We start from the raw sequence: 22506 nt of genomic DNA on the forward strand, positions 1-22506 counted from the left end.
ATAATGCTGTGGAGCAGAATCAGATGCCTGGCAATTCCCAAATTATTAATGCATGTTCACCTATGTATGAAAATCCAGGATATACCAGACAAGTACATACTGTAACACTTTTCAGTCATAGAAAGTTTGCATTGAAAGTGCAGAACCTCTTTCCTGCTTCACAAATGATACAAGTTCACCTTAAACAGTGCCTCAACATCTGCTTGGAATTCTGCCAGCAGAATATAATATAATGGGCAAGTGCCAAATTTTGCTTGCTGTATTGATGACAACTTTAAAGAGGCTGCAGTCACAACTGTCACATTCATAGACCTGTCACAAATGTCACATGCTACCCATCAGCAACATACACAGCATGATAAAAGCTCACACAGCACAAGCAAAATGTTCTACCAGAAAAAACAATGATTTTACATCAAATTTTTCAGGAAACAGAGATGATGGCTCAGGTAATGAAACAGCCTACCACAAGTCACTGACTTGTGTAAGTATTATTAAACAGTGGTGTGACTGATCAATCTTCACACAAGAAATTTTACCCTCTGTGAATATCTTGCACATCATGACCAACCAAGGTATTCACCCAGATTGAAGCCAAATGGATGACAGGATTCTCATGTTGCTATTATTAAATACATATCTAGTATAAATACACATTAAATAAAGGTACATCTATATTTACTTAAATATGTAAACTATAAATACATAAAACACATATGCATGTGTAAATGTATACAGCCACATATACCACATACCAGCCCAGCTAAAACACAGGCAACTCTTTCATTTCTACAATCACAAGATCAATAAACAGCTTTGCACAACTTAGAACAGGGTGCTGTTTGCCCACTACAGAAATCTGGTGTTCCTGTGACTAACACTGGGCTGCATGTTTTCCACGAGAGAATATGTAGAGACAAAATGCAAGGTTAACACTAAGAATAACGTGTTTAGGAAGCTGATAAATTTTAAATGGGAGGCCAGACCCATAACCCTACAAACTGCAGCAACTGCATTTAGCAACCAAATCTAAGTCTGAGGTAAGAAAGTTCAGTCGGTACATGCAAAGAAATACAGCAAATGTCAATGCACTTATGCATCTCTTCAGTCAAATAAAGTTAAAAAAAATATGTTCCTGCCTTGGTCCTTCAGACATCAGAGGATCATTTTTAACTAAAGCAGAATATACATAACAGAGATGCGATGCATCTGCTCTGTGGCTATACTACAGCTGTTAGCCAGCTAAAATTGTGAAAGCAGTTTTGCTGTAATGCAAAGGAATTTACAAGGCCCTTTGGAGACCTTTGGAAAGCTGAAGGTCACAGTTCAATGTATACAATGATGGATTGGAAATGACCACTGAAGTTGCTAAACATCCACTTGAACATACACTGAATGCCTGCATCAAAGTTGGCAAGACAACAATAATATTCAATAATATGCTATGAATTCTCAATTCCACTTTGAATTTCATTGTAAGATGCAGGTTACCATAAGAAATATATTGAGTGCCCAGGAAAGGTCCTGACTTGGTGTTAATATTGACACTAGCCTGGAGCCATGCACCACTTCCAGGGCAGACAGTTTTTGCAGACTTCCAGCCTTTCCTTTCCTCAGCATCCTCTCCCCGGTGTTCCTAGATGCACTTCCCCAAACCCCAAAACAGCTAAACTGAAGCAAAATGTTCAGGTTTAGCTCTAGAAAGCTCAACACAGTTTGCTACAAGAGGTTTTGCCTCCTCCTGTCCCCTGGACACCATTTGATAAATCCTGAGATTTCAACCACCTGTGCAGAAAACCCGGAGAACGTAACTCAGGCTGTGGTTTCACACGCAGTTCAAGGCAATATAAAGTTGCACCGATGCTGAAAGTGGAGGCCTGAGCCTCGTGTTACTCACATACTCCTGCCCTCCCTCGTGCTTTTGTTCTAAAGCCACAAGGCCGTGGGATGAGTCCAGATCAGAGCATCAATCTAGCAGAGAACAAATTCCTGTCTTCTTAGACTTGGTGTTCATTTGGATTGGCAAATCGCTGCATTCCTCCTCTAATGTGACCTTTAAAAAACATACTTGTTAACACTGAATTCATCTTCTAAGATTTACAGCATGCTGTTTAGCCCTCTTAACACAACGGCAGCAATGAGGTGTCACACCAGTTCAGGGACCCTCCTGGGGTGGGCAGCTGGAGGGGCCGGAGTTCCCTTATTCCTTCTCCAGGCTCGCTCACCCATGGGAAGAATAAACCACTCCCCAATGGCATTAATCTGGATTACGGCCTCTACTAAGAAAAGGAAGTCCACTTTCAGATTTGATGGTATTTAGGAGATTAAGAGCTGCATGTGCAACCCTCGCAACCAGGCAAGAGCTTTGGGACCGCTGCAGGGGCCAGAGCTACCTACCATCCACAGCTAGCAAAGCTGCAAATGAAAAGTAATTAAACATTATGGTAAACAATGGTCATCCATGGAAGAGTTAGAAGGTTAACATGTATATATATATATATATGTATATAAATATATATATATTTATGTGGATACAAGAAAGCCTTAATACAAAAGGCAGTTGTTAGTGCTTTTCTGCAAAGAGGGAATGGTTTCCATACTGCTATTTAGCTCCCTTTGCATACAGTACAGGGAATCCTTTTCCGACATTTAAGCGCAGCTGAAGGCTAATCAAGATCTCATAAGTTACCAGACCTCTTACTATTATTGAATTTCCCTCCATTTCTTATCTTGAGTAGCTATTACCATTCCAGGTATTCAAGTGAACGTCACATTCAGAAAAGATAAGGTAATAATCCATTGATATAGGACCCTTGTATTTAGATTTCAGCATATCCAGCTCCCTGTTTATTTTATTAACCATGGTAGAAAAAAAAAAAGGGGTTTTAAATTACCCTGTATTTCCTTCTCAGATGGTGTACAGAATAGAAATTACTCGGCAGATGTCATCTATCCCTCTTCAGCAACAGAGAGGAGATTTGTCAGTGTAATTTTGCCTGCTTTCCTCAGGAATGCCAATTCTGGCGGGGGTTCACCCCAAAATGCCTCCATTAACACATCCATTATACCTCTTTGAAAGGAGAGATGAAATTACTTGTATCTGTTTGACTAAGCTTTGAGACAAAAAGTTCTTTTTAGAGACAAGATCCTGTAGACCTTGAGGAAAGAATCTTATTCCTCCACCCTCCTCTCCCAATGTCAAATTCTTAATATTAATAAAGGAATTAGACATATAAATCGACATTCTTCAGTACATATGCAGCAAAAATTACACAACCTGCTACACCTATGCCACCTGATAACAAGCATTTTGTTTCACCTTCAGAACTTAGAAGATGCAGAGCTTTGCCACACAACCATTACTTGATTTCCAGTAAGCCAGACAAAATAACTACTCAGGGATATATTCATTAAACCCTATTTTGATTTGAGCCTTACCTTAAATGTCACTATATTTTCAAACAGCACAATAAATACTCAAGGTCCATGTGAGTCATTTACAATCATCAAGACAGAAAAGCGGTTTTTAAATGGGCATACCAAGAATTTCCCAAAGAACTGAGGAGGAAACAATGTTTCTTCAAACTGAGCAAAACCCACAGAGGAGGACTAATCCAATTTAGCAGCTTGGTGGGGAGATCCCTTGTTGTCCATCTTGTCACTCCTGCCCCCCCTCTGGGATGCAGGCTTCACCTCCTCCTCCTCCCTCACACCAGCTCTGAAACTCGTCAGACTCCTTACTGACCCCCTTCAACTCTGCCCCAGCAGAAAACACCTTTTTTTTTCCTTTCTGTCTGGTTAATAAAACACATCAAACCCCAGGCAGGCATGGTGAGCGCCACAGTGGACCTTTAGGTGGCAGTGGACCCAGCGCCCACCCTGCACCCCGTGGTCCAAGCTGTGAGCAGGGTGCCGGGGGGCTCTGCCACATCAGTGACCTGAACCAGCTCAGGGAGGGCATCAGAAAAGGCCAGAGAGGAGCAGAGCAAAGGAACTGCTGTTAGTGGAGGCAACCTGCTGTGTATCACCTCAAGTATATTGTTTTCATCCCAAGCTTCCACTTCTTCAGCAGATGAGCACTTACAGGGTGGCTGTGGTCACTCTGGGCAGGTACCAACCAGATGCAGGGTTGGCAGAAGGGACGATGTAACTATATGTCAGATGCGACAAAGTGGGAAGCCCAGTACCTTCTTCACCTTAAACCACTGAGGAACGTGAGCTTGAGCTGAAGGCCCAGAAAGTGAAGTTTTAGTTTCCAGAGCTAATGTGCTGCCAAAGTCCGTAGGCTCTCAGCAGGCAACACCTGAAATGTCGTATCTTATCAATGAGCACCACCACCTGAAGCTCCACCAAGCAAGATTCACAGTCAAGGTCAGCAAGAAAAGACAGACCACACAATTAAAAATATATAGTACATGTCCCCTGGCTTCAGTGCTATACTAGCAAAATGAAAAAAATAAAACTTAGTACATCTTAATCATAAACAAAAATGAAATCTTGGGCCTTCTTTGAAAATGAGGCAGACAGATACACCCTTTATTTATCTAGTTATTTTAAATCCAAGCTGCATACCTAATGATAGGATAGGACAAAAAATGGAAGGAGGGCAATGATTTATTTTTCAAAGTAATGTAAGAGTTGCACTGGACATTTAAATGATATTCTGGAAAAGGGCTGATCCCCTGCCTATGTTTTTAACCACTGAGTTATTGGCTTGCTGTATTCTGCGCTCAGCAATAGAGCAGAGAGGGGAGCCAGCAGCCCACCAGCTCCTCCGGTGGAGATGTGCCCTCTTCCACAGGTGACACAGACTGGGCTGTGAATTACAGCTTCTACATTTGAACTGAGGATAAATCATACAATGAAATCAGCTCATGCCCAAACCACGATACACGAGGTGAAGAGCAGCATTCCTGTGCCTCGCGGCACACTGCTGGGAGTTTTTTTGGTGGTGTGTGATGCGTTCAGCTGTGTGTGCTGAATTTGGTTTACTTTTTACATTAACCTGGGTCAGGCAGCAAAACCCAAAGCCCAGAGAAAGCAAAAGCACCGGAGTTACAGCACACCCACTGTACCTGAAGAAGGCAAACTGAGAAAAACCCACGCAAGTAAAAAGCCCCCAAAAGAAAGTGAGTGGACAAAGGAGTAAAAATGAAAACTGCCGATTTGATACATTTGAAAATGATCATACCAAGCTATGTTAAATCAATTCCCATTTCAAGATCTACACCATTACACCTATTCCTGTAAATTTACACCTTGGCTGCAATTTCAGGTTACCAACTAAAGCAAGCATGCAAGACTCACTCCTAAACAATAACGAGTAAAATCCCCATTTTCCAGTTCCTCAAAGTCATTTGAAGTGCCCCAACTATTAAAAGAAATATCACTTCCCTAACGGGAATTGTAGAGACCTTGGAGCGGCTTCTCAACCATAAGCTCTTGAAGAAAAAGTTTATTTTTATGCAAATTTATCAATTTATTGCAAGGTATCAGGAAATTTCTGAATGGTCTGACCAGCTTTACATGCTTCACTGACTTTTGAAATGAAAGCAAAAGGACATTTGCTTAAATAAACAACATAAGTCACCAAGCTTAAAGGTTAACACTTGATTACGCAGCGCAAGAAACAGAGACTTATCTTCCCAGCTCAAGGACTTCTGGTTTTCTGAACAGCCGCACATAACACTGCAGCAGGACACTTCTGCAGAGATACAAACAGAACGGGGTGCGGGGCAGTGGGTCTCGGAGCATCGCTGGCTCAGAGCAGGGCTGAGGGCAGCTCAGGCCTCCCCACACTCCGGCAGGCCACCAGCCTGCTGGGGGACACCGTGGGGCTGTCACCCACCCCGTCCTGGCAGCCTTTTCAACACACAAAGCCCTGGTGTTGACACTGATGCAGTTGTGTTTCATGCTGCTGTAAAGCTTCCAGAGCTCTTCTTCCAGCCGGGAGACACCAAAGCCAACCCCGGCACCCTCACCGAGGTCCCATTCAACCAACAGAAAACCGCAGGGAAGATGAAAGAACTGCCCTGATGGAGTACAGCTGTCCTAGATAAGTGAAATATAGCAATAAATAAAGTCCTTATCTACTGTGACAACAAAAAGGCGGGCTCAGGGGAAGAGGTTGGCAAGGGGGAGAAGCTAAAAACATACCTAGGGAAGGAAGAAAACTAAATGAGACATGCATTCCCAATTAACTCAGTTTTAGTTTTACAGATAGCTTCAAAGTCCCAAGAGTGAGTGAAGGTATCAGCTTAGACACTGGGCAAACCCAGAGCTACTCACTGTTCCTGCAAAATCCTGGCAGAAGCCTCCTCTTCACAGCTATGGGATCTGCACCAGGGATACCCAGGGAAGGACCCGGCTGTGCTTGGGGCTACCGTGCATGCAGCACCAAAATGGGATTTCTTCAGAAATTAGTTTGGGAATCTAAGGGAGCAATTCTGAGCCAAAACATCAGATCAATCCATTAAAAAAAAAAAAAAAACAAAAAAAAAGAGATTGCTGTAGCTGGACTGTGTTGTCATACATTGCTTACGTTTGTTTTAATTTTAAACTGAGAGTCAGTCCAAGGTTTGTTACACAAACATATGGCACCCGTATTACATTCTACCTTGTATTTATAGAAAGTACCATGGCAGTCCAGGCAGCGCAGAGATGCCACGATGTTGACAACATTTATTATTAGTATGACAAAAGAACAAAAATGAGCCTGTAGAAATCATGACTTGAAGGGGTAGGTTGGAATAAGGGACCAAAATGTGGAGAACGCTCAGAAAATTCCTCAGCATTAACAGACACACAGACCCCAGGCCACCAAGTATTTTGTTACGTAAATATATCCTCAGATAAGTTGTTTAAAGCCCAAGCCCTGAAAACTGATTAACACATTGAACATTTGCCCGACTAACACCAATATGCCCTTCGCTGGGTGATGAGAGTGCTGAGGCAGAAGTTCGCATTCCTGAGAGTGAAGAAGAACAAAGCATTTGGGACAAAGAGCAAACCTTAATTATGCCTTTTTATTACCCAAACTGCCATTTCCTCCTTACCCCAAACCAGCCAGGAAGGCTCATGGTACCTTCACACATTCCCCAATCAGCCGTGTGACCGATAAATGCCATTACTAGATTTTTCCACTCCAGCTGTTTAGCTACTACAAGTAGCAAAGGTTTGATCCTTCACCCGTTTCAAAAACAAAACCAAACAAACAAAAAAAAAAAACACGGGGTGGGGAGGGGGGAAAGGGAAGACAGCATACAGTACACAAGCACACCGGTAACGCGAACTTTCTGGAAGTGTTTATTAGCTTTGGCCCCCGACCAGTGATTGCTGCAGGAGTGGACTGGAGTTGCAGTGCAAACTGGTTAATCTGTAGCTAGACACAGTTGTGACTGGGAGGGCAAGGGGGTGTTTAGCAAGAAACACTCACTGCCTGGCAGGCACAGGTCTAACAGTTTGAAAAGCTACTTTTTTTTTTTTTTTCCAAAAAAATTTTATTGGGAGAACTACAAAACATTTACAGTACAAAGTTTACAGTCTCACACAATTTGTAGTGAACTGACTCCCGAAAAATATATTACAACTCAAGTTGACTTATCCTTTAGTTACATTCAAAACATACTTCTGTTAAAGTAGTCCAAAAAGAGTACATAGTGCTCAATCTGTACCTATGTACAAACAAAACTAAGCTACTGCTCATTCATCCACTGTCCAGGAAAGTTTGAAAACTCACGACTTTCTACATAAGAAAAAAAAAAAGAAATTACAAGTTTTGGAATTCAATTAAACAAGATATGTTCATGTACTGTATAAAGTTTCAGATCCAAAGATGGCCTCCATTCTTATAAAATAAAGAGTGGTGAAATTTTGCTGTAGTTAAAACCCATCCCTACATTCAAATTATCTCAAGCATTAAGAAAAATACTTATTTGGTTGAGAGATATTTAAGGCAAGCATGGACCCTCAAGAAGGCACTGTGAGACATAATACTGGGACCCCCCAATTATTGCTACATACTTTGAGACTATATCACAGTGTGATTGGTGGAGTTAGGCAACAAAAAACACTTTTTGGTTACTTTAAACAAGTCTGAATTAGATTTGCCACTTTGAAGTCTGATTGCTAAGTCAGTCTTTTTTGTCGTTGTTGTTGTTTCTTTTTTGTTTTTCAACTCGGACGGGCTACAACCATTTACATTCTAAAACAAAACAAAACAAAAAACCCATAGAAATTCCTCAAACTACTTCCACAGCATCGAGACCGATTTCTATAAAGAAACCATGCAATCTTTCAGATTTACGTAAACAAGGAAAGAAATTAATGAAATAAATATTACATACAATCTCTTAAATTAAGAATTTTACTCATTTACAATAAAATAACCAAGTGAAGTTACAAAAAGGCATATATTACTGTGAAAAGAACACACTCCACATTTTGCCGATTAATAATGGCAATCATAATTTAAACATAATAAAAGAATATATATCTATTGCTTTTCATCATACCCGATAAATACAGTATGAACAAATTACCAATGTATACTTTTCACAAGATAATAAATAAGTTAAATAGTTTCATATTGAGTTGTGTGCAGTGACTCATTCATGCAATCAACTCAAACAGCTAAAAAAAAAATTAAAAAAAAAAAAATCAGCAGTTATTCTCCAACAATTACAAACTAAACTCAGTTGAGTGCTTCCAAATAAAGCAACAACAAACAAAAATTGTTCTAAGCCAAACATCCACTAAGTGGTGGCAATGGAACCAATATTAAACTTTGGAATGAAGGTTTTAGCATTTGTTATAATAATAATATATAGATATATAAAAAGGAAGGTTGTTATCAAGGCATATTCTTGGCAGGATGTTGGATTTTTCTTTTTTTTTTTTTTAAAAAAAAGCTTATAGGTTTAGTATGTTCTGTGTTTTTACTTAAACTGGATTGAAAGACAAACTAGCTTGTAACTTTGTGTGTGTGTCTGAAGGTTTGGAGGAGCTGGGCAGGCAGGACACACGCTCCCCAGATTGATTGTTGCTTTCAGGTGGTCTTTTCTAATGCTTTTTTCTCTTTTTTTGAACACAGATGGAATGGCTGCTGCTGGTGCATATCATAACTTGTCTCCAAAGAACAACAAGATAAAAACCCCGAAACAAAAATCCCCTTCTTCCAAGGTCTCTCTATAAAAATAAGTTTTGTTCAGTTCGTGTCATTTGCCCTTTTGCAAAATGCCTTGTTTTGTTCAGCTCTCGATGTATATATAGATAGATATATATAAAAAAAAGAGGAGGATTCGCTTTCTTCGCTCGTTAACTTACTTGCTCTGCAGCCGCACGGCCGGGCGCCCCCCGGCCCCCTAGTCGTCGGAGATGGAGAGGCGGCTGAAGATGGGCAGGCGGCGGCCCGAGTCCAGGCTGGGCGACTCGGAGCCGCTGAGGGAGCCGGAGCTGAGGGAGCCGCTCAGGTAGCTCTCCCGGTCGGAGAGGGAGTCCGGGGGGCTGGGCGGCGCGTCGAACACGGGCGACTCGGAGAGGCGGCGGAGGGGCTGGAAGCTGAAGGGCGGCGAGGCGGGGGGCGGCGGGCAGGCCCCGCCGGGCGGCGGCTGCTGCTGGCAGCGGTAATAGGCGGCGGCGGCCGCGGCCGCGGCGGCGGCAGCGGCGAAGTTCTGGGTGTGCAGGGCGAGGGGCGCGATGAGGCTGCCCAGCTCCTGGCCCGAGAAGGCGAAGGCGTTGTTGGCGCAGGGCGGCGAGAGCAGCTCCTCGCAGTAGGACGCGGAGGCGGGCGGCGGCGGCGTGCGCGACCCGCCGGGGCTCTCCAGCAGGGGGGCGTCCAGGCGGCCGCCGGGCGGCGGCGGGGCGGCGCCGTGGGGGTGCGGGGGGTGGTGGTGGTGGGCGGAGAAGCCGGAGAAGCTGAGGCTGTGGTGCAGCTTGGGCCGCTCGCCGCCGCGCGGGTGCCCGAAGCCGCCGCCGCCGCCCAGCGGGTGGTCGCGGGGGGCAAAGGCGCGGAGGTCGCCGGTGCTGCCGGCGGGGTGCGGGGGCGGGTGGTGGTGCGGCCCCGCCGCGGCGGCGCTGGGGGGGGCGGCTGTGCCCCCGCCGGGCGCCGGGCGGCGCTCGTCGGCGTTGTGGATGAAATGGCAGCGCGGGCCGTAGGGGCAGAAGCCGATGGTGTGGAAGGTGCGGCAGAGCTCGGTCTTGTACTTGGGGTGGCGGGTGAGGCTGCGCAGCTCGTGGAAGCCGTGGGCGAACTGGCACTTCTCGCCGTACTTGCAGGCGCCGCTCTCCTCGAAGGGGCGGCACAGCTCCGTCTTGTAGCGCGTCGAGTTGATGGGGGCCCCGCCGCCGCCGCCGGAGCCGCCCCCCTTGCCGGCCGCCGCCTGCTGCTGCTGGAGCTGCTGCATGAGGTGCTGGCTGCGCTCGCCGTTCTCGCTGAAGGAGCGGTCCCGGAACTTGTTCTCCTTGTTGAGCAGGGGTGTGGGGCTGCTGCTGCCGCCTCCGCCGGAGCCCGTCTCCTTCAGGCTGCCGAACGAGGAGGAGGAGGACGAGGTGGAGGAAGAGCTGGAGCCGGTGGGGCTGGGGAACTTGGAGCCGCCGGCCAGCGCCGGCAGGTTGCTGGTCGAGTGCCGCCGCAGGAAGCCTGGCGCGAAGCTGGAGCTGGGGTGGGCCACCGGGGTCCCCACGGCCTTCTTGTCCAGCATGCTGCTGAGGTTGGTCAGGGACTTCTCCGTCTGTTGGGGCGGGGGATGGGAGGAAGGGGGGAGGGGCGGGGGAGACAGGGAGCGGGAGAGAGAGAGCGTGTTGCACGGTGACCGCCAGCCCACCGACAAGGCTCCCGCGGGCGCTCAGCACCCCCTCCGCAGCACCGGCGGGCGCTGCGGACGCACCACGGGGGTCGAGGCAGGTGTCGCGCCGCCCGGCCGGCCCCAAAAGCGGGTCTGCCGCAAGCGCTGGGATGCCAGGGCGAGCGGGGCAGAGCTGGGGCGAAACACCCTTACAAGCTTTGCTGCATGAGCAACTTTTATGAAGTTGCTCCCGGGAGCGCAGCAGTTGTGTGCGAGTGCCTGCAGAGCAGCTCGGCGCCTCTACAGCTTCAGAAAAAAAAAAAAAAAACAACACCCCAGAAGCCCCCGCAGCGAGGGTGCAGCACGCCTCTCAGGGGCTCGCAGGCTTGCATCAGCCGCCTTGCAGCAGGACCCGCGCTGCTTTAAACCGGCCAGCTGTCAGGCAGCGAACCGGCCGCACGCTCCGTCCCGGGCGGCCGCGGGCCTGCCGCCCCGCCAAGACTCGTCCCCCGGCCCCAGCCGCCGGGAGCGCCGAACTGCAAACCGCGGCACCGGCCCGGGGCACCGGGTCGCGCCTGGGGAACTACGCTCCTCCCTACCTTGCACAAGAAGTCAATGTCGTAGAAGGCAGATAAAAGTGTCGTCGACATTTCTAGATCCTGTAATGATCGGAAATACAGGAAGGACCGAAAGATCCCGCTCTCCTCGGAGGGTTTGGAAAAGCCACGACTAGATAGGAGGGGGCCGTTTGCTTGAGATCCGAAATGGTCCCGTCTCCTTCCCGGCGCAGCGGGCGGGACGGCGGGTGCCGGGCCGAGGCGGCGACGGCAGCTGCACAGCAGCGAGCGAACTGCGGGAACTCCGCGGCGCCCCGCGCCGCCCCCATATAAACGCGGCCGCGGCCCGCGGGGGCGGTGCCCCGCTCCGCCCGCCCCGCTCCGCCCGGCGGGCCCGCCCCGACTGGCCGGGCCGCCCCGCGGGGTCGCGCCAAGTTTTGCAGAGGGCCGGCAGCAACGGCGCGGTTGGGTGGTGGTTGCGCTGCGGGGCTGGCGGGGAGCAGCGGTGCCGCCGTGTTGCCCGCCGTCAGCCTCCGGTATCCCCGAGCCGGGTGCGCCGACAGCGCGGGCGGGACGGAGCGGGGCAGGGGCCGCGGAAGCGGCCGAGGCAGAGTAGCACAGTGCCTTGCGTGTTCGGCCCCTGTGAAGCTCCCATCTTCGCACCCTTTTCCCCAAATAGCGGCGCCCCCAGCCCCCTGAGCGGGCCGGCATTGCCCGCGCATTCGCAGGGCGGGTGGCGGCCGCCGCCGAGCGGAGGCGGGAGCGCAGTACCGTGGGAGAGACGCGGCAGCGCTGGGGACACCTCTTTCTCCCGCCCCACCGAAAATAAACTTTTGCCACGTAATTGGTTTGAAACAAAGGTCGGGCTCGCACTGCCCCGGTGCGACCGGCGGGACGGCAGCTGGGCACGGGATGCGCGCCCCGCCGCTTCCCCCTCGCTGAGCGGTCCAAGTTGTTTTTTATTTCCCCTTTCCAATGTTTGGAGAGCTTGGCGGGCAGACGCGGAGGGGAAGCGCCGTTAACCCCGCGGCGGCCGCGCTGATGTGCGGCGCCCATCCCCCCACACCCCCCTCCCGCACCCCTCCCACGCTCAGTCCCAACACCCCTCGCACCGCGGCCCAGCAGCCGCCAAGGTCTTGTGACCCGCCGGGCTGCGCCAGCCTCGTCGCGGGCTGCCCGCTCCGCTCCCTGCGCCCCGCTGCCGCCCCGGCAGCCCTCCCGCCGGGCTGCCCCCGCCGCCGGGATGAGGGCGGCGGCAGCGGCAGGTCCGTGCCGGCGGGGCCCCGTCCCGGGAGCGGGCTGCAGTCCAGGGCGGGCCAGGAGCCGCCGTGCAAAACACCCCCCCTTCGCCCTCCCCCCTCCCGCGCCGATAAGGCTGCGCAAACACGACGTAGGAAAGGCGGCGCAGGCAGCGGCCCTGCACCCCTTGTCCTTTCCCGCGTTTGCTCAGCCCCGGGACAAATCGGAAGGGGGAAAATGGACGTGTAAAGTTTTATAGCTGCTAAAGCCAGCAGAGGCGTTTGATCCTCTTCAGCTTCCGAGCCGGGATGTCAGGCCCTGGAAACCCGAGGGTGCAAATCTGACCACGTCAGCAGGAACCCTGCACTTTGAAAACACATTTGCAAAGGAAGGCAACTTCGGGGGGTGGGGGGTGGTGTTTAGAGCACTTCGAGTCGGGTTTTCGCACTCGTCCCCGAGCCGCCGTGCGGCTCACGCTCCCATTTGGTTCCTCCCCTCCCGAGGATGCGGGGGGGCAGCAGGCGGGACCCACCGTGCGCAGCGCGGACCCGGCTCTGCACCCCCCCCGCACTGCGTGTGAGCGCTCACCCGCGGAGGAGAAAGCCCAGCCTGTGAGGTTAAGGCTGAGCTTATCAACAGAAATAGGAAAAAACAAAACAAAAACTCCCGGAAAAGACGAGGGCTGGAGGAGCTGGAGCAATAAAAAGCCCCGACCCCGTTCTTTCCCGTATCCCGGCACTTCACTCGGGCAAGTCCCCCGCTCGCTTTTGGGAGGGGCGCAACCGGAGCCGCTTCCCGCCCGTTCCTCCTCCCGCCGGCGGCCCCGCACGGCCCGGGGGGGGCTGGGACGGGCCGGCGGCAGCGCGGGGATCTGCCACCCCCTAGTGCCCGCGTCCGCCTGCACAGGGATTGCCAGCCCCAAATTTAAAATTCCTCCTGCCTTTCCCGCCTACCGCTCAGCGGGAGGGTTACAGCTTATGATGAGAGTCATGCAAGGAGCAACGTGTCACCAGCGTTTGGAGGAATACTTTGGTAAACTGACTTTGATCAAGCGCATGGCAGATAAGTGCTCTGGTATAAGGTTTTGCTAACCCTCTTCTGTAATTGCTGCATAGGGTTTAAAGGTTCTTGAGTAGTTATAAAGTAACTCAATTCACCAGCAGTGTGTGGTGAAATGTATGTGAGCTGATATATTTTTATTTGCTCTCCATAAACTAAGGCGGGATGGCGGGTTTCAGTTGCATTCTAAAACCACAATAAGGAAGACTGAGTTTTCAAGTTATTTGGGTTACTGATTAACCAGGTTCTCAAGGCTTCACAAAGTTACTTAAGTTTTATGGTCACTGTGGATCTACTACTATGCAATTACACATCTGCATTTATCCATTCGTTGACATTGAATATATAGGCATACGCATTTTAAAGTCAATCCCATAAAACCATTGCCAGTGTCTAGCACTACAGAGTCTTACATTGCTTATGTCAGTGATTAACGTCACACAACCGTACTGTAATTTCAATACTATACAAAGTCCTGTTTGTTTTCTACTGTAAAAGCTATTGCCACACTAGTTCAAAAATGTTGTCAAGGTGTGGTAAAACCGACAGCTGTTAATTAATTTCACAGGTCTTGACTATTTTTAAGAGGGGCTTCCACACGTAATCTGGGCTGTTCTTTCCCCAGAAGCTCAAAACAGATGCAAACTAATTTTTAGCCTAACTCAGAGTGTGGCTTGTTAAGCTGGGTAACATGCATTCTGTGAGACATCTTTTCATCTCAGAGTCTAACCTTTCCCTTTTGCCTATCAAATCCTCACATTTCATTGTAAATGACATATATAAGTAACCCTGAATCCTGGAAACTGTAAAAGCATTTAATTTTTTTTTATTGCTTTGTTTTTAGTAACTTTGGCTTGTGCAGCATTCAGATGTTCGCTAAGCCTAACTCAGAAGCATATCCTGATTTACAGCAGACTCTTACTTAAACTCAAGAAGTGGGAAGCAATCGGCCATCAGGCACCACAGCACCCAGCCAGGGCGAACTGACGCCTTGCCCTGGAGAGGTTAAGCCAGGCTCTGATGAGGTTAAATCAGGCCCTGTTACTGCTAAGCCAGACCTTGGTGAGGTAAAACCAGCCCCTGGCACTGAGGGGTCCAATCCCGGCCCGGCGCGCACGGCGGTGCTGCAGCGCCACCTGCCGGCCCCGCGCCGCCACACGCAGAGCACCCGCCGTGGGAAGAGCTGCTAATTAACCTGCATCATCACCGTCATCATCGAGATTTACGAGCGCACTGCGCGAAAACAGACAATTAGGTGCGGAGACTACAAGCAAGCAGGGGTTTATTGGGCACGTCGCTGTTCCAGGGAGGCTGAACTAAGGACGGCCGCCCCCGCACAGCTTTGTTTTGGCTGCAGCCAAACGCCAAGTCACAGCCCTGGGCTGAAGGAACAAAACACAGACTTATAACATAAATATTTATTTTCGACATCTCATTTTCATATCAGAAACCAACTTCAGTTCCCAGGAAAACAAACAAAAAATAAAATTGCAAAGCACAACAAAGGCTGTTGCATTTTGGAGGGTGAAATGGTTGAACACTTGGTATATTCCCCACAACTGGGCACCCATCACAGCATCTCCCAGTATCTCTTCTCATAGGCCTCACAGCTGAGCAGGGCCGTAATTACCTTCCAGGGCTGCTTGCAGAACAAGGTGTTTCGAAAGTAAAGATGAAACCGTTTTGTTCAAAATGGAACAGCTGCTTGGAACACAGCGCTCTTCACTTTAGAGCAATTTTATAAAAGTAGTTAACTTGTTTTACAGGAAAAAGAAGAGGCATGCAGGAATGTAACTAGTGCTGTTTTCATCTACAAAATAAGATTCCCACCAAAGGGACAATCCTTGCCTTCCTCCAGAGGGAAATGCAGTAAAATTTAAAATGCAGTCTAAAAATTGTCATGGACAAAGCAGCCACGGTTTGTTTCTTTTCTTTCAGAAACACTTAGCAATAAAGTAAAATTTTTAAAAATATTAAATAATTACCATTCTTCATCTTGAAAGGAGATTTAAAAAAAAAAATCAGTATTTTCTCAGGATTAAAACACAGGAGGTAAAAATCTGAGATAAAAATGTAACACAACTACAGGTGGCCTGCACCTGGATGAATGGAAAATATTAGGTTTAGCTGCTTGACTTCCTACAGTAGCTATAATAAACCATGCTCAGCTGAAAGAAATTAGCAAATGCATTTAAAAGGAACAGTCTCCCTCAGCACATCTGAGAAAAAAAGAAAAAATAATGGCCTCATATATTAAAAATGTGGTTTTAGCCTGAATACTGAATAGCTTGTTGCCGCTTTACCGAGTCATTATAGCAATCCCTTGTTCCTCGAGCATCGCTAGAATTCAGTCCCTCTGCCCATCTAGTGAATTATGTGCAGCTCCCTGCGGATGAACTTCTAGTAATTTACTTTTCCAGATTTTCATTTTTACAAGTACCATCAGTCTTCAGCAGATCTAATATCTTAAGGCAGAGCGATATTCTCTCATTTTGAATAGACAATCTTGTGAATTCTGCCGTTTTGGTAAATTCTGGAGTAGGAGGTAGCGCTCTAAGAAGGTGTCCAACAAGCTGGGCTTGGTCCAGTGCTATTCTTGATAGTCGATTAAGTTCTCCTTGATCTGGTAAAGTTAGATGAGTTGTTGATATAAGCAGTAAAAGATGCTTACTAAGTTGTCTGACATGAGTCAACTTCTCTGCCCAAAAATTCACTTCGCCTTTATCAAACAGGTAATCGTCTTCTTCCTTAACAAAAAGAAAAGAAAAAAACAAACAGTGATTAGAAAATGACTTTCAGTCTTGATAATAATGAGAACATTATTAAATATATGAATTATATATATATATAAAAAAATAATGAGAATAGAGGCTGTTACAGAATAGCTTCTTCATAGCAAAGAAAAAAAGGGTAAAGATTCATATGCATTCACATGCATCGTTTTTCAAAGGTTTGGGAAAATACAATTTAAAAGTTTCCTACTTTGTGAAAGAAATTATACCTTCAAAAATGAGGCAGTTATGGTATAACTCTTGGGAAATAGTGGAAGTAAATAGTAGTCCTAATCCTTAACATGTGCCTGCCTTCCCCTGTGAAACTGTCTCGTATTTCACTGAGACCCCTCTGTAACCAGTATGGTAATTTGCTATGTCATGGAGCTTTTTGAGTGGATTAAATGGAAAAGGAAAATTGTATCAGTCAGTGAAACATCAGAAAGGCATACCTAAACCAAAGGCTTAAGGAAAGATTCATAATATATTTCATGGGTCACATTAATTGTCAACAAACTTCTCCCAAGATGTAGCTGCTCCTGCTCCTTCCCATTTACCTTCCAGCATTATTTTAATTTGTACAGTTTTTTTTCAAGACAAAGAGAGCACAGTGTATATATACAACACTAGGTTTTACAGAACCAGCGTGGCAAAGTTTTTCTTTACACAAATGATGCTTCTGCAGACAATGACTGATGTGAGAGAGGCTGTTTCATGTGCTATACAGCAGAATCAGTCCTATGGAAGGCGGCACGAAGTTACCAAATATTTAGGTGACATCTCTGGAAAAGCCACCAGTTGGGAGAAGGCTGTGCTTGAATGCCAGATGTGCCTGGCGCCCACAGCAGCAGTTTGATTTCAAGGCAAATCATCATCTGCAAGGATACTGAACACAATCAGTTACAGCCTCCGTATGTTTCAGTCGACAAGGAACTGTTAAGTAAACCTTGATGTATTTCAATGTTTGTTTGTTGATTTATTTAATTTTACACTGGTATTACCAGGAAACAGATAAACTATTTTTATTCTAAATATTGTCCATGTGATTTATTTTTTTTTAATTGTAGATCTATTAATACTGCGGTAGTGAACATCAGGCTTCATCAGATGACGTATTTCATCCTGTTCCTACTGACTGCAGAAACGTAGCGATCCCAACGCACGATAGCAACTCAGGGTCAACGTTACCGGGGCTGAAGCTTCTGGGTCTGTTTTCGGGTCGCTGTCCCCCAGCAGCCAGCCCAGCAGGACGGGCACACCGGCACGGCTCTGCCCCCACCGCTGCAGCAGCTCGCACACCGTGCCCAGCGCCAAATCCAAGGCCATCGGAGCACTCACTATCCTAAGGGCAAACTCTGTTGAGAGAAACACATGCATGACGACGTACAGCAGGACGACAAACATTTTCAAATAAAATCAGCGCAGAAATTATTTCTTTGAAAACAGATGCTGAATTTACACAAACGCAATTTAGAATGATGAATTGTACTACAAATAAACTGGGAGAATGTTTATTTCCGTGCCACTTGAGGCCTTCTCTCAATTCCAAAATAAAATATGAAGCAACTGAAAATGCTGACGCTTAATATTTTTTTCCTTCCCATGTAGTGACTTTCATTAATTTGGGTTTAAATATACAAAGATGTCTGTTAGAAACGTCTCCAGAGACAGTCCTGACACTACTGCATGGTGACTGTTTTTGCAAAGCTGCAGCTATGCCTTCAATCTGATTTGATGATTCACTGGAACTTAAAACCTGCAGCACATTATATGTTTTTAAAGGGCTGGGATATAAAAGAAATCACTATTTGGTGTGCAATCTCTTTATATATAGTAAGATACACACACATGTAAAAGATCAAGTACACAAGACAGGCTTAGAGAGATGTTAAAGAAGAGAAAGGCAGACACTGTTTACAAAACCATCGGAGAGCTATATTTATCTAGGTTTTGCTGTGATGCCAGAGCTGTACACAAAGCCATTGTCCACACCGTATTTCTTCCCTGAACTTCCCCACTGCTCTCACTGGGGCAGCTGCTGTTTTAATCGTGTGGTTCCTAGGGCTGCCCTCAATGACAGAGTAGATAAAAATGCCAGAAGCCCCATTTGCATGAGAACTCCAACAACTGCGTTCACAGGTATGAGTTTCACCACTGGTAGCATTAATGCAGTTTTTCTTAATGGGGATGCAGGAAGAGGACTGGAGCAGGAGAGCTAACAAACAAGCCCCCTGTAAAAACCCTATTACAGTAAAAAGGATTTTGGCAAAATTCATCCTTGTCCATAGTCATCAACACACAAACAGCTGTTCGCTGAATCGTCTGTCTTCTGAGTAGTGAGATCATAACGACACATCACTCTTGAAGGCTGCCTTTTGTGAGCAGGCAACACATCAGAGTAAATTCTTTGGTAAAAATCCATGCAGATGTGGAAGGCAGACCTTATTTTCTGTTTCTGAGCGTACTGAAGCATTTCTCATGAAGGAGAATGATTATTGACAAAAAAGAGGCATAGCAGTCCAGCCGAGACCTGTCCTTCACATCCCACGCTCAGTGCTGCAGCATGGACCTGTGTCCTGTGACACCTCTCCGGGCCTCCAACCAGCCCCAGGGTTGCTGGAGAACGTTGGCACAGCAGAGAAACATACACTAAAACACCGAAATCCATATGCCAACGCATAAGGAAACATAGGAAACAGCTAAGGGCAAACCAGACCAACAGAAAGATAGGATTTGACAGAGCAGGCAATGTACCGAGGACACGGGGAGGATGAATTAGTATTTGAGACCATGAGAACAAAGGACCATAATAAGGAAGGGAGTGAAGGAGAAAGAACAGATGGTCCCTTCTTTATCTTGGAGTTAGATGAGGGTAAATGGAAATCTCCTTGAACAAGGAACAGGAAGGCAGGCAGTCAATCTCTCTGTGACACTAATAATGTTACATACGCCGTTTGTCTCTGCTAGACGGTAAACTCAAATGTTCTAATCTGTTTTCTTCATGTCAGGACTTATCATTGTAGTAGGACATCGCTCACCTTTGTCCATGAGGGAGAGCTTGCAGGGGTACAACATTCCCACACCATTTATTTTAGGTATTGGGGTTTTTAGGTAGTGTTTTCCCTGACATTTCTTCCCAGGATCCTTTCTTAAAAAAAAAACCAAACAAAACACCACCAAACCAAAGAAACCAAAACAACAAAAAAAAAACACCCAAAGAAACAAAAAAAAAAAAAAAAAAACCCAACAAAATCAGGGAAATTAGGACAGGGAACTGCTGGAGAGAGTCCAGCACAGGGCAACCAAGATGATGAAGGGAGTGGAGCATCTCCCTTATGAGGAAAGGCTGAGGGAGCTGGGGCTCTTCAGCTTGGAGAAGAGGACACTGAGGGGTGACCTCATTAATGTTTACAAATATACAAAGGGTGAGTGTCATGAGGATGGAGCCAGGCTCTTCTCGGTGACAAACAATGGTAGGACAAGGGGTAATGGGTTTAAGCTGGAACATAAGAGGTTCCACTTAAACTTGAGAAGAAACTTCTTCTCAGTGGGGGTGACAGACACTGGAACAGGCTGCCCAGGGGGGTTGTGGAGTCTCCTTCTCAGCAGACATTCAAACCTGCCTGGACACCTTCCTGTGTAACCTCATCTGGGTGTTCCTGCTCCGGCAGGGGGATTGGACTAGATGATCTTTCGAGGTCCCTTCCAATCCCTAGCATTCTATGATTCTATGAAAATAACCAAACCAAGACACTTGCTTTCTCTGCTCATGTGCTCCACGTTGTACCAGGTCTGATACTCTGACGAAGAGGTACAATGTTTGTCCTCTCTGTTTTGATTTTCTACGCTCAGGTAAAAAACACTGTTTCTTCAAGTGCCATGGGGACCTCTACTACTCAGAAATACTGGTGGTCCTTAGAGCTGGAAGAAGAGAAATGAAGCGGAGCGTGGGCTTCTGAGCCTGAAATAAGCATCCCAGTTATTAACGCTTAGAAGACACATTTTAACCACAGTTCTTTTGAATTCTGATGATTCTTCAGAGTTTTATGGATGGCTACTGAATGGCTATGACTGTCAAAATTTGTATAGTGTCCCTTGCTTGTGTCATTTTGTTTATATGTGAATATTTAGCAAATTCAGTGATGCTGGGAGCTAAAAACCAAATGTTATTTCCCACTGCTGTCTTCCTGAAGTTAGCTGTTGCTTTGGGAGACTTATTATAGATACAACTGCACACATTTAAAATACCTGCCATTTTCTGGGGCCTTTCTTTCCTTTTAGGATTTAGACTCCTTAAGTACACGCTCTCCTTGAGAATGAGAAAATTGGACTACTGAGAAATGCACCAAAACATGTGCTGGGGCCTCTACATTCTGTTTTTACGTGAACATGCTGAAAACTGCCAAGAGGTAGCAAAACAAGTGATACTGACGTACTACTTACACCGGACTTGCTTGCTAGCAGTTTTTCATCAGTCTGACACAGAGGAACGGGCTTTTTTGTGGTTACACAGCACAGCAGTCTTGCAGGGAATCCTTGTGTTGCAACAACAGAAACGGTAAGGTGTTTGGTTTGGGTTTTTTGTTGTTGTTTTGGTTTTAAGAAGTGAAAAAGATTACAAGAAAAACATATAAAGGAGGTCTAACACACAGGAAAACCATGAAGGCCCTGAACACAGTACTGACTCACAAGATGCCAACCGCCCTTCTGTGAACTGCAGACACCATGTAACTGATCAACCCAACTCATGCATCAGTTCTGACACTGAGACCAGAGGAAAACAAAGCAACACCATTTCGATAACGCTGAAACACAGGCTTCAAAAATGTGGGTAGGCGCCTGCCTACCTCAGGTGTTGTGCTAAAGAAGCCAGCACGGCGGCCTCCTGCTGCTTGAGGTTTTGACACAGATCCAACGACAGATCCGACTCTGGCAGATGAAGAATCTTCACTCCCACCTGCCCATCCCATGCCATCCCATCCCAAATGGCTCCATGGTTTCTGAATCGCTTCCTCAGCTGCTGTTACTTACAGAGCGCACCGACATTAACTGACTTTGATACCAGTTCACACAAATTTGATGCTAGAATAGTTCAAGATCAGATCTGGGAACTACCATTGCCACAAGGACAATGAAGAGATGGAGCAAGTATCCAAACAAGGCATATCAACTCACTAAACTTGGAATGTCGAAATAATACAGATAAAGAACAGCAAGTGAACTTACATACATACCCATGATCTAACAGGTAAAAAATGCTTTCAGAGGGGAAAACATTCTACTGCTTTGACGGCTCCCAGCTCTACAAGTAACAGCAAGAGATGCTGTAAGCATGCACAGAATCTTTTATGATACCCACAAAAGGTATATGTATTCTAAACCAAAATGTACGTGTCTTTGCTGACATATTGTATTCTAAACCAAAATGTACGTTTCTTTGCTGACGTATTGACTGTTTAAAAGAACCGCTCCTCACATCATTATTTGCCTGTGAAGCAGGTCTGATTTTCAAGAAGCCACATATTACACAGGATGCCGTGTCCATGAGTCACGCTGTGACTTCAGAAAGTGGCCTGACCGAGCTGGAAGTTCAGCAGGGGCAAGAAGGGCCGGTGGTTCCCCTCTCCCCACAGCCCCCTGGGGCCACGGGGCTCCCGACGCGTACCTCCAGCCAGCTCAGGTGCTCTGCTCATCACCTGCTAAATTAACACTCAGAAGAGCAGAATAGGGATTTGGCTTCTCCTGCTGGGCTGGTGGGCTGAGCTGGTTTCCCAGCAGCCAGCGCTGGTGCAGCTGGGAGCCGGGGAAGGCAGGATGAAGGAGGGAGAGCCCCCCGCCCAGCACACGTGAACAAAATACTAACGGAGATGATTCACGTGACTGACCATGAATAGCCCGTCATAACGTAGGTAACTACTTAAAGTAACCACATGAAAAATTTCAAAGGACAGATTTCTAGAAGCTGCTTGCAGTGGACTGCAGCCAAGGGAGCTAAACCAGCTGAAATCAAACCTCTAGACATAGCTATTACCAAACACAGAAAATACAGTAGGGCTCCTACCACAACAGTTCTACAGACGATCAAAACTGTGTTAA

At 47.0% G+C, this 22506-nt stretch overlaps 2 protein-coding genes and 1 long non-coding RNA gene across 7 annotated transcripts in view; 1 reads left to right on the forward strand and 2 right to left on the reverse strand.

The window, feature by feature from the left end:
* Window positions 1-7473: 7473 nt before the first annotated feature.
* ZFP36L2 (ZFP36 ring finger protein like 2) lies at window positions 7474-11676 on the reverse strand. The gene is made up of 2 exons (XM_082047634.1): window positions 11384-11676; window positions 7474-10730 (listed from the first exon to the last, which is right to left on the reverse strand). Exons 1-2 carry the CDS (start codon window positions 11432-11434, stop codon window positions 9363-9365), a joined length of 1419 nt encoding a protein of 472 aa, XP_081903760.1. The 5' UTR covers window positions 11435-11676; the 3' UTR covers window positions 7474-9362.
* An 885-nt stretch (window positions 11677-12561) lies between these two features.
* LOC309437318 lies at window positions 12562-15414 on the forward strand. Its single transcript, XR_014183527.1, has 2 exons — window positions 12562-13654; window positions 14484-15414. It is a non-coding gene; the product is annotated as an uncharacterized lncRNA (long non-coding RNA).
* The window catches only part of THADA (THADA armadillo repeat containing), a 167126-nt gene continuing 159524 nt past the window's right edge, over window positions 14905-22506 (reverse strand). For 4 of the 5 annotated variants that reach the window (XM_082047591.1, XM_082047592.1, XM_082047589.1 and 1 more), the window contains 2 exons: window positions 17599-17765; window positions 14905-16386 (listed from right to left, as the gene is read on the reverse strand). In XM_082047591.1, coding sequence (XP_081903717.1) covers window positions 16048-16386; window positions 17599-17765 — 506 coding nt within the window. In that variant the 3' untranslated portion in view covers window positions 14905-16047. Of the gene's footprint in view, window positions 16387-17598; window positions 17766-20853; window positions 20946-22506 lie in introns of those variants that run through there. The other variant, XM_082047593.1, reaches the window with a different exon arrangement.

The sequence above is a fragment of the Streptopelia decaocto genome, assembly GCF_964273445.1.
Source record: "Streptopelia decaocto genome assembly, chromosome: 3".
Taxonomy (NCBI): Eukaryota; Metazoa; Chordata; class Aves; order Columbiformes; family Columbidae; genus Streptopelia; species Streptopelia decaocto.